Below are 12,057 nucleotides of genomic sequence, written 5' to 3' on the forward strand. Positions count from 1 at the left end.
ACATGTTACAACTTATGTACTCGTCTGAATGTACATGTAGATATGTCTATGACTCATTCTACTCTACATGTATCTATTCTCCTGCACTCTGACATTATCACAATTAATAAGCAAGCCACAAAACCATACTAATAGATATTGACAATAAGTCAGATCATATAACGCACAGCTACATGTACATAAATACGAACGTGACTGTCCTTCGGCGTTATTGGGAATGGATATGGCATTACCTGTCTGTGATGGGCATGTGCATGTACTAATAATCTGGTTAATGTTAATCTCCAGACAAATGATTTATGGTCTTCTTTAATAACTAAATGACTAGTCAATCACACTCCAGGGTATATGTAATGCATCTGATAAGTGGTTTTGGGCCTCATAAACCTGTATAATATATATTAATAATGAAGTTTTTCTATAAATTGTTTTAGTAATACAAAGCCCCTGGGTAGTACTAATACAGGCCTTTTAATGTCCAACAAAAATACCCAGCCCACACAATGCATTAAGTTATTTTTCAGTAAAGTAGTCCGAACTTCTGAATGATTACTGATCTGTACGTGTACCAGAACTGAGTTATCTGCTCCTTTTAAAACTAAGACAAAACAAAAAAAGATATATAGAGTTGTATTATAGCAGAAACTACTACTGAAACAACCAGAAAAAGCACACAAAACTTGACATTTGTTATGGTCAGTTCTCCTTATCCCCATTCTAGTTTTGACTCCCAGTCGTTTTCAAAATTTGGTAGGTTCCAGGTAACATTATATTTTTTTAGGCTTATCAATTTTAAATAAATGAAATCCATTCTCACAAAGCCGAATATTTTGTTTAATTTTAAAGTGATATAGTCAACACCTCAACTGACTAACACATATGTTTAACAAACGTATTATAGTACATATGATAGTTTATTCATTGCCTAAGATCTTAGATGGTTAAGGGCTGGCTTGCTGTGACCATCAGGCCTATGACAAAAAAAGTTGGGTGTTCCGCTCTGGCTCTTGCTTTTCAAATGGGAATTTGTTAGAAGGTTTGTCAGGTACATGTATTAGGCAAAGGCTGGTGGTTTGATCTGGGCACTTTATTATTGATTAACACTGTACTTTTTCACTTTCATTTATTTATTTATTTGATTGGTGTTTTAAGTCATGCTCAAGAATACCTCAGGTATACAACTGAGCCGAGGGGAAATCTTTTTCACTTCATACATGTATTTTGGTTGTGGTCAGTTTAAATTATGATTACAGGAAACCAGGGTTACTTTGTAAACCGCCAACCCTTGACAACTTACATGTACTAGCAAACATTCCCATGTGAGACATACCAGCCACACCGACCTACATGTAACTGTTATTGTCACTCTTAATTGATGAAAACGGTGGAATCTGTCTTTCATTACATGCGACTTTCAAACATTTTTTGGGTCATAAAAAAAAAATATCTCATTGTGCAGCCCAATGGTGGTACAGTATATTCATAGCAATGACACCAAGTGCTGCCTCAATGTTATGCAATGCCATGTCAAAAATCCCAGACATTATAACCCACCTTGCCACAATGTTGTAACCTGGTCACTTTCACTGGTCACCATCTGATAGGTTACTTACACATTATTATACATGTATTTGTTTAATTATCTGATTTTGTACAGTTTTGTGGGTGACGAAAATCAGAATGTCACGGGTAAACCACTGCCTTTTGGAAAGTTCAAAGTACTTTTGTGATGAACTCTTACATGTCTGAGGAATGACCTGACCTGACCTGAAACGCAGTGCCCTTAAAATGGTATCAACCTTAATATTTTTTCTGAGTTCAACATATGCACCCCAACACTGAGCACTTATGCTATCTTTGGCTCTAAAGCTTGATTCCCAGGTGCAAGTTTTATCAGAAAGGCAGCTTGGACAGTGTGACCGGTATACTTTGTCACCCACTATGATTTCAGAAAGATACAGTGACACTTGTGTATTTCAAGCATACACCTTTTTCTTGGCTTCTCAGTCATTTTGAAGTTTTGGTATGTTAACCGGCTGTCACCGTCGAAGATGGACGAGGATGGTGTAGGCCTACATATTATCCCGATGAACACCCACACACAAAAATGTGAAGAGAGAAAAAACCTTGGATAAATGAACAATGAATTCTAATTACGATCATCTCCTTGCCTTGGTGTCATCGACACTACAGATACAACAGACTGCTGGCACAGTGTGTGATTCCTAATTTTGTAAAATTCGACAAAACTTAGAGATCTCAGCAGCTTGCCTCTTGTCTGCGCCAAATGAAGCGGATCTGTATGCCTTGCCCACCCATGTGCTTACAGGCATCACATTTGGATTTGTCGACAACGAGGAGTAAAAAATTCTTACCACATTGCCTGTTCACTCAGATAGGAAATTCCCCGCGGATTCAATTCACCGGTGACCCGCAAACCTGTCGTTTGAAGTTCACGTATGTGGGTTATAGTTGGAGGGAAGGACAAAATGACGGTTTCTGTTGTCTTCTCGTTGCAGACGTGATAACACGAGATAACTTAAGACTCATGTGGAGTAGTACATTACATCAAAGGGCAGATAGCTTATTTCCAAACAACATATTGCTTTATTAAGCATAAGTTTTTACTTAACATAATATTATTTACCTTTTAGGAAATAATAATTACTAGTCAAATTCGATACGATCCTTTTCAAGAGATGAAAATAAAAAGATGTTAGGGGAATCCCATTAATAATAGAGTAGCCACCCCTAGAAAATAAATGTAATGGCCCATCGTCTGCCCAACGTCCAAGATGCGACTTCCGGGCATGCGAAGGGAATCCTCGCGTTAAAAGCACATCGTTGGGTTTACAGGTGTTTTCTGAAGAATCACAATGCCTGTGACAGAGCAGCCTAAGAATATATTTTTTGTAAGATTTCGTTTTTTTTGAATCCAGAACTTGATGATATCTGCTTATGCATTTGTGGCCAAAAATCTAATTTTTCTGACCCTAATTTTTGATACTGGGTAACTGGGTTTATGCACTCGACCTTTTCAACCAATATTTTGAAATATTCTGAGAGAACTGGGGGTGTAGTGAAATAATTTTCATAGTTTTATGAAGCTTGCATCTTTAATGACACAAGCAAGTCGTGTTCAGGGTCATTTTCTTGATAATTGTATACACAAATACGACTGAAAAAGCGCTTTAGTGGTTGAAAGGTTAAAGATTTACAGTAGAAGTACAAGCACAATGTAATTCTAATAAAGGATATAGTAACTAAGATGTAGTGTGGCAGAGACTGTCCTGGTGATAACCCCAATCGATGCTCCAGGGATCTTGCGAGCTCGCGCTAATATCAGTGAGACAGATGGGGACTCGCGCAAACTAAGTTAGATAAAAGACGTTATTTTACGATAGCTAACTTGAATACAATTTGTTGACTTGACTGTGCCGTTGACACCTAACATAAAATCACGTCTTTTAGCCGCAGTAGTTTGTGAGAGACTTCACCTACCTCACCGATATCTGCGTGAGACCCCTGAAACGCCGATTAGGCTTGCTATAGTTTAGCTTTATCAGATTGTGACAGAACTGCCTAAACACCATTGTAGCCTGATTTCTCTACTAACAAAAACAAGGCAAAGTAAAATGATTTTTATATTTCTAGTTGATTTACTCATTGTCCAAAAAAACAAAACAAAAAAAAAAACAATCAAATAAATAGATGAGTACATTGTTGTCATTGGGTTAGACTACAATTCCTCCATGATCATCAAATTTGTATAAAATGTACACTAAAGCGTATATTCCGCCTCAGTTTTAGAACTTCTAGAATCGTCAAAATCACAGTTTCATGAGTCATGTGAACATACACCAGTTATTTATGAACTAATACAGCAAAGTTTATTTGAAATAATGATAGCATCCGTGATGAATATATATTATATATCGTATGAGTTGTTGTTTGATCATGATGCAGATTTACATACTTTCGAAAGTACAAGAATTAGCGTGGATTTTCTTCAGGGCCCAGTTGTTCAAAAGTGTATTAGTCAATACTGATATTAAGTCATATTACATATTTATAATTTTAACAGAACACAGAAACCAATACAGTTGTACAGAGACCACATGACACAGCAGGAGATATAGTTTATATTTAATATCAGTAACTTTGTATCAAGGATTTAATTTTTTCAATTTAGAAACAATTCCACTTTCACAGCTAAATGCTGTTTATATGTTGTGTGTGGAATCATATTAGCTGTGTATGTTCACATGTGGGAGTTATCCCCCTTAGCACCAGTGTATAAATCTGTTACTTGTCAATGGACTTATGGTGGATGATAAGGCTATATCTTCCCATCAACAGCCTTTCATAATGTAATGATGTTATGAATCTGGAAATCACATGTAGGGTGAAGATACAGGTATAGAGACTGAACCATTTAATCACTGTTGAAGATGAGCATTGGAAAAAAAAAATTGTCTTACAATCCGCTTTATTAGGGATCACTTTAAGTCATACAGTTTGACATGATTTAAGGGAGGATAGGTGCAGGTAGGTGTTAGCACTGTTAAACTGCTACAGGTATTATATTTCCTTGTTGTTGATGCATGGTTAAGAGCATTGGTTTATTGCATGTTTCTTCCTATTCTTGATTTCCCTGGTAAACACCAATCAAATAAATGAATAAATACATTTCATTTCCATTCTTTTGCAACAGGAAGAAGCTGACTTGGCATATGAAGAGGAGATTCTTCGCAATCCTTACTCTGTTAAATGCTGGCTCCGATTTGTTGAACACAAAAAGCAAGCTCCAAAATCTGCTATTAATTTGATTTATGAAAGAGCATTAAGAGAACTTCCTGGAAGGTGAGTGCTTTTGTTTATATTCTTTTATTTAGCAAATTTTTTTTGTAAACAATGTGTCTTGGTTATTTTTTTAGATGACCTAAATTTTTGTACACATCTAATTTGCTCATTGTTACCAATTTTGAGTGTGCTGTTGGTTGAAATTCTTTAAATGCTGCAAGACGAGGGTCAGTCTTTCACCAGTTCATGCAAAGATTTAAACATGCTGGCTTAAAGGGATATAGAATAGATTCTGATTGGCTTTGGTGAGAGATAGACAAATCCAGGTTACACCTAGCCAAAGCTGAATTTTAGGTATGCTACATTTATTCAAGCGTGACCAAGATTTAAACCAAGAACCGTGCGTCAACTGTCAGTCAGTCAGCATCAATTCTGTATCCCTATAAGTGCAGTGACCTTGGAGGAAAGCACAAAGACGTGGTAATTGTATTATACCACAGAGTTAAGTGGTGTGTCAAGAGGCTTTGGAATAATGCTTCATTGAGGCAGCACTATGATAATGTATATCATATTCTCACTATGATAATGTGTTGCATTATCTGTAACTAGTAAATTTGCAATTAGAGATTTTAAAAAACATGTCTGTTTGAGCAAAATTGTGTGCTCTCCTTCATCCACTTACCCTTTGTATTTTCCTTTCTCCAGCTACAAACTATGGTACAACTATCTGAAGTTACGTCGCCAGCAGGTCAAAGGTCACATTATCACTGACTCTGTGTACGAAGATGTCAATAATGCATTTGAGAGGTCACTCGTGTTCATGCACAAGGTGGGTTATACTTATTTGTGAACCATCAGTGTGTAAATTGACCCAGAATGTAGATCCCAAAGGTTGACACTCTTGGTTGGTTGAAAATGTGTTTTCTAGTCTAATGAATTTTTGATGGCTAGACGTAGTTGATCTTTCATGAATTGTTTTAATGAGAATTCAGTGAACAAGCTTCAAACAGTGAGGCTCACAAGGGTTCAGTCTCAGAGTATTTGTAGGCTCACTCGCTGTTAACTGGGGCCATGGCGACAACAAGCAGACAGTAGTTCTCATGTGGCTGTTTGCCAAGTCTAACGCCACAGTATGGTGTGCAGATTTGTACGTCATGCATGGGAAGGTTTGTCAGTAACCTGCCGAAGATGAAGGATTTGAGGGTGATATCTAGCGTCAATTGAGTTCTGGAAAACGTTTGGGCTCACAAACGGTTGGCCGCCCATACTAAACAAACTGTATTAAAACTAACAAGTACATTAAGCAAAAATATGATGGTTTACAAATAAAAAATTTTTTATACAAATTTCTTTCATTCACAGACTTAAAAGCTCTTAGAAAACATCATTTTGAGTTGCATTTTTCAAATTTCTTTATGAACAGTCACAATGTCACCATTAAATTTTGGGATCAGAGCCTGTAATGTTTTTCTAGATACATGTACAGCTCTGGATTTACCTCAGCTGTTCCTTTTTTCCCGCACCCATAAAACTGACAACCATGGTACAAGTGAAAAATTTTTCACAAATAAATATATAAATGTAAGTGGTAGGAGAATATAAATTGTTTTCATTGTTGTAAACCATTTCCAGTGTTATCTCCTGACTTACCATACAGTGATCTACATTGTTGTAAACCATTTCCAGTGTTATCCCATGACCTACCATACAGTGATCTACATTGTTGTAAACCATTTCCAGTGTTGTCTCATGACTTACAGCATAGTGATCTACATTGTTGTAAACCATTTCCAGTGTTATCTTTTGACTTGCCATACAGTGATCTGCATTGTTGTAAACCATTTCCAGTGTTATCTCTTGACTTACCATACAGTGATCTACATTGTTGTAAACCATTTCCAGTGTTATCTCATGACTTACCATACAGTGATCTTCATTGTTGTAAACCATTTCCAGTGTTTTCTCTTGACTTACCATACAGTGATCTACATTGTTGTAAACCATTTCCAGTGTTATCTCATGACTTACCATACAGTGATCTACATTGTTGTAAACCATTTCCAGTGTTTTCTCTTGACTTACCATACAGTGATCTACATTGTTATAAACCATTTCCAGTGTTATCTCATGACTTACCATACAGTGATCTACATTGTTGTAAACCATTTCCAGTGTTATCTCTTGACTTACCATACAGTGATCTACATTGTTGTAAACCATTTCCAGTGTTATCCCATGACTTACCATACAGTGATCTACATTGTTATAAACCATTTCCAGTGTTATCCCATGACTTACACCATAGTGATCTACATTGTTGTAAACCATTTCCAGTGTTATCTCATGGCTTACCATACAGTGATCTACATTGTTGTAAACCATTTCCAGTGTTATCTCCTGACTTACCATACAGTGATCTACATTGTTGTAAACCATTTCCAGTGTTATCCCATGACTTACACCATAGTGATCTACATTGTTGTAAACCATTTCCAGTGTTATCTCATGACTTACCATACAGTGATCTACATTGTTGTAAACCATTTCCAGTGTTATCCCATGACCTACCATACAGTGATCTACATTGTTGTAAACCATTTCCAGTGTTATCTCATGACTTACCATACAGTGATCTACATTGTTGTATTTTACTTGTGTGTGTTCAGATGCCGAGAATATGGTTGGATTACTGCCAGTTCCTTATGGATCAGTGTATGATCACACGAACTCGTCGTACGTTCGATCGCGCCCTCCGTGCCCTGCCCATTTCCCAACACTACAGGATCTGGCCGCTGTACCTGAAGTTTGCCCGCATGTACCCATTGCCAGAGACGGCTGTACGCATCTACAGACGGTACATTAAGGTATGTTGGCACATCAAGGTATTGTCCCACATTTACATACAGGCTACTTAGAGGACAGTACATTCCAGAATATTTTACTATCAAAGTTATATTGTATATATACTCTCCCAAAAAAGAAACGCAACATCCGATTCGTTTTATCCAAATATGAATTTTTCAACATCATCTTAAATACAAAAATAAGCATCACATCACACTGAAATTTTCCACACTGGTTGTTCAGACTTTTAAGTTAATTACAATGTCAAAATTTATCACATTAAAGTCCATAGCACTCAGATGACGTCACTGCAAAGTCAATATCTGCTATGCCCACCATTAACCCGTAACACAGCGCGAATCCGTCTCGGCATAGACATGATCAATCGGCGAATATGGTTTTGCGGAATTCTTCTCCATTCTTGGTCAAGAGCCTGCAGCACTTCTTGCTGAGTTTGGGGCGCTGGATGACGACTGCGCAAGCGTTTTCCCAAGTCATCCCATAAATGTTCTATTGGGTGCAAATCTGGTGATTTGGACGGCCAGGGCAGCACTGTTACGTTCTGGTTCTCCAGAAAGTCAACCGTAGCACGAGCTGTATGCGGCCGAGCATTGTCGTGCTGAAAAACTTCCCTACGAAGGTCCATTATGGGCAGCATGTGTGGCGTCAAAACCTCATCTCTGTATCGAGCGGCGTTAAGGTTGCCTGGGATGTGCACCAGTTGAGATTTTCGGGCGTATGATATGGCACCCCACACCATCACACTTCCTCCACCGAAATTGTTGACTTCAAGGATGCAGTTCCTTGCGAACCTCTCATTTCGGCGTCTGTAGACGCGTGTACGGCCATCTCTTTTCTCCAGCATGAATCTGGATTCATCGCTGAACCAGACTCGCCTCCAATTTCGCAGATTCCAGTCCCTTAATCTGTTGCACCATCGTACCCTTGCGCGTCGATGCTGTTGTCTCAGTACTACGCCAAAGTAAGGACGTCTGGGACGTAATCCGTTTTCACGGAGATGGTTCCTGACTGTCTGTGCCGATATTCGTCGGAGACCTGGGACATTTGATGCTGTTTCTGTTGCTGTTACGGTTCGGTTTCTGAGATGAAGTAACCGGATGTAACGGTCTTGGGCTGCTGTTGTGACCCTAGGTCGGCCATAACGTTGACGGTCAGCTGTTGAACCGGATTGCTGGTACCGTTGCCAGAGCCGGCAAATCGTGCTCCGGTGAACATGATAAAGTCTAGCGACTGCATTCTGTGATTCACCGGCGAGGAGTCGACCTATGACGATGTTCCAGGTAGCGGTGTCTAGTCTTGGCATATCTTGGCAGGTTGGAGAAGCAACTTAGTGACTGAATTCAATGGAACGGTTATGTGTCTTTTATACCCATTAAATCTGCTTAACAATACGGCATGATTCGCAGGTGCAACTGTCCTAAGTTTTTCTCTACGAATCCCTCGCGCAGCGTTACACAAAGGCCGACCCTTAAGTCACGTGTGACCAACAGACACTATCTGGTGTTTAAATTCAATTATCGTACATTTACATTATAATATGATCATGTTGCCATGTCTCAATCACGCCAATTTTTTGAAGAATTTATGATTGATCTTTTGGGGGGGATGTTGCGTTTCTTTTTTGGGAGAGTATATATTATATATATTGTGTAAATTGTAATAAAGTAGAAATATGATGATACTGTGTATCTTTTTAACATTCATCAAAATTATTCAAAAACTCTAACAGCTGGCACCTGTCCTGTATAGTCATGCTATTTTTAATGTACATGTCTTTGTCTTATTTTAATACTTAACAGTAAAATCTATCTTCAATTGCCCATTTTATTCGTGGCATAAACTTTAAACGAATTAAATGTTTTCTTCACTTTAGCTAAAAAAACAGGTAATTGTCTCTCTTTTTCAGCTGCAAAAAGAAAACATGGAGGACTATATAGAGTATCTGAAATTGATTGGTAGATTGGATGAAGCTGCAAAGCGATTGGTTGACATTATTGATGATGATGGCTTCACATCTAAGGCAGGAAAATCTAAACACCAGGTATGTTAGCAAAAGAAAGACAACACTATACCGGATGTGTATATCCATCGATGAAGTATCCTACGGGAAGGTAAAAACATAACTTTTTGTTTTTGTGATGTAGCACAAGCAAGATTTTCATGGTTCAGATTAAGCAAAATCGCTCACATTGAGATAATCGAAAGCCCCGTTGTGAGTTTTAACATCAGTTTTAACCAATCAGGGCTGAGTTTATTTCTATAACCTGAAGACGTAGCTAGTATATGGCGTTTTCCATGGCCTCGTAAAAATTCCTGATTAAAAGTTGGTTTACCAAGCACATCAGAAAAGAATTATGTTGTTTGTTGTCTTCTCTATTAAATAATTAAACTGTGAAATAAATTGACAGTTATTTGATGGGCTGAGGATTTCAAATCTGAGTGTCAGAATAGGTATTATCCAGGTCATGTTTAATAGAAATAATATTATTCATACCAGTTGCAGATCACAAAGTTACAGGGTGTGGAAAAAATGAGTGGAATTAATTGGCAGTAGTAATCAGTACAATTTCCAAAGGTTAAATGTTTGCAGATTTCCTAAAATCTAAAATTTCATAAAATGTTCAAAGGGCTGTTTATCTTCTGTACGTGTTTAAAGTTGTTAAAATGCGTTGATAAATACAGGATTTCAAATATATGTATATATATATATATAGTTTGTTATTGTAATACTTTAGATGTCCTAAACTGACAGAACTGAAAGTTCTTTCTAGCTGCACTAGCACCCTAGAAATGATGATATATCGATAAGGCTGGTACTTTTTGGGTGTTTTTTTTTGTTGTAATGAAAACTTATGTTAGATAATGAAAAACTGACAAAACTGTGAGATGCATGAGACCACTGCTCATGGATACATTCTTGGATTGTTCTTGTTTTTTATTCAGCTTTGGAACGAGCTCTGTGAGCTGGTGTCCAAAAACCCAGATAAAGTTACCTCCCTGAAGATTGAACCCATCATCCGCCAGGGGCTGAAGAGGTTTTCTGACCAAATCGGCCTTCTGTGGAACTCCATGGCAGACTACTACATCAGGAGTGGGCATTTTGAAAAGGTAGAAATTTTTCATCTAAAATGGTTTCTCACCAGGTGTTGTTGATTATTTTTTTTAGTAGTTCCATATGTTGTCTAAAGTTGAACAGTCTGTACCAGAGATTTTTGTCAAAAAGTTCCTAATCACTTCAAAGTGAAATCAAAGTTTGTGTATTCACCAAAAATAGTTGAAGTTTGTGTGTTCACCAAGAATATCTATAGTTTGTGTATTCTCCAAGACTAGCTAAAGTTTGTGTATTCACCAAGAATAGCTAAAGTTTGTGTATTCACCAAGAATAGCTGAAGTTTGTGTATTCACCAAAAATAGCTGAAGTTTGTGTATTCACCAAGAATAGCTGAAGTTTGTGTATTCACCAAGGCTAGCTAAAGTTTGAGTTTGTGTATTCACCAAGAATAGCTAACGTTTACGTACTCACCAAGAATAGCTAAAGTTTGTGTATTCACCAAGAATAGCTAACGTTTACGTACTCACCAAAAATAGCTAAAGTTTGTGTATTCACCAAGAATAGCCTTTCAGTAAATATCACTTGTACCATTACTATTTATAGTGTGTAAAAGCACTCTAAAGTTATAATGAAAGCCTCTTAATAAACTTTTTGAAATTAACTGCTGTTTCTGAATGGTAACACATGCACAGACAAGGCTGATATTCTGATGAAAGGTACATGTAATTACCGGGGCTATTCTAAAATAATAACATAATTTTGTTTGGATTTGTGCTGATTGATATTTTGTCTCTTTAAATTGGAGATTCTTTAAAAGGTACCATTCTGAACTTCTAACCTTACATTCACATACATGTACCACCAGAAGAGATCTCCACTTGCTGTGTCTTCCAATAGAGCATTCCTTGGATGTAAAGCTCTTCATTTCCACTTGCTGTGTTGCTCTACAACAGCAACCATTAAGTGTAGTGTTGGTTACTTTCACTCGCTGTATTTCTCTACCACAGTAGCCATTAAGTGTTATGTTGGTTACTTTCATTCGCTGTATTTCTCTACCACAGCAGCCATTAAGTGTAATGTTGGTTTCTTTCACTTGCTGTGTTTCTCCAGGCACGGGACATTTACGAGGAAGCGATCATGACAGTGGTGACAGTACGAGATTTCACACAGGTGTTTGACGCTTATGCTCAGTTTGAGAAGAGCATGATCAGCGCCAAGATGGAGACCACATCTGAGTTAGGACCTACAGAGGAAGGTGAGCGGGATTTATATGAGGGAAGTGGGTGTGGTGTTGAGGAGGAGGAGTCGCAGAGATGAGGGGAAGTGGGTGGGGTGTT

The 12,057-nt window shown here is 37.7% G+C and overlaps 2 protein-coding genes across 2 annotated transcripts in view; one reads left to right on the forward strand and one right to left on the reverse strand.

Annotated features, from left to right (window-relative positions):
* Positions 1–2,500, reverse strand: part of LOC135480492 (G-protein-signaling modulator 2-like) — a 53,752-nt gene extending 51,252 nt beyond the window's left edge. The window contains exon 1 of the mRNA XM_064760335.1: positions 2,376–2,500. The gene's annotated coding sequence lies outside the window, so the exon portion shown is untranslated. The remainder of the gene's footprint in view (positions 1–2,375) is intronic.
* Positions 2,501–2,800: 300 nt separating this feature from the next.
* Positions 2,801–12,057, forward strand: part of LOC135480260 (pre-mRNA-splicing factor SYF1-like) — a 32,222-nt gene continuing 22,965 nt past the window's right edge. The window contains exons 1-7 of the mRNA XM_064760050.1: positions 2,801–2,912; positions 4,715–4,863; positions 5,509–5,632; positions 7,470–7,667; positions 9,575–9,709; positions 10,612–10,776; positions 11,831–11,975. Coding sequence (XP_064616120.1) covers positions 2,877–2,912; positions 4,715–4,863; positions 5,509–5,632; positions 7,470–7,667; positions 9,575–9,709; positions 10,612–10,776; positions 11,831–11,975 — 952 coding nt within the window. The 5' untranslated portion in view covers positions 2,801–2,876. The remainder of the gene's footprint in view (positions 2,913–4,714; positions 4,864–5,508; positions 5,633–7,469; positions 7,668–9,574; positions 9,710–10,611; positions 10,777–11,830; positions 11,976–12,057) is intronic.

This window comes from Liolophura sinensis, chromosome 13 (genome assembly GCF_032854445.1).
Source record: "Liolophura sinensis isolate JHLJ2023 chromosome 13, CUHK_Ljap_v2, whole genome shotgun sequence".
NCBI lineage: Eukaryota > Metazoa > Mollusca > Polyplacophora > Chitonida > Chitonidae > Liolophura > Liolophura sinensis.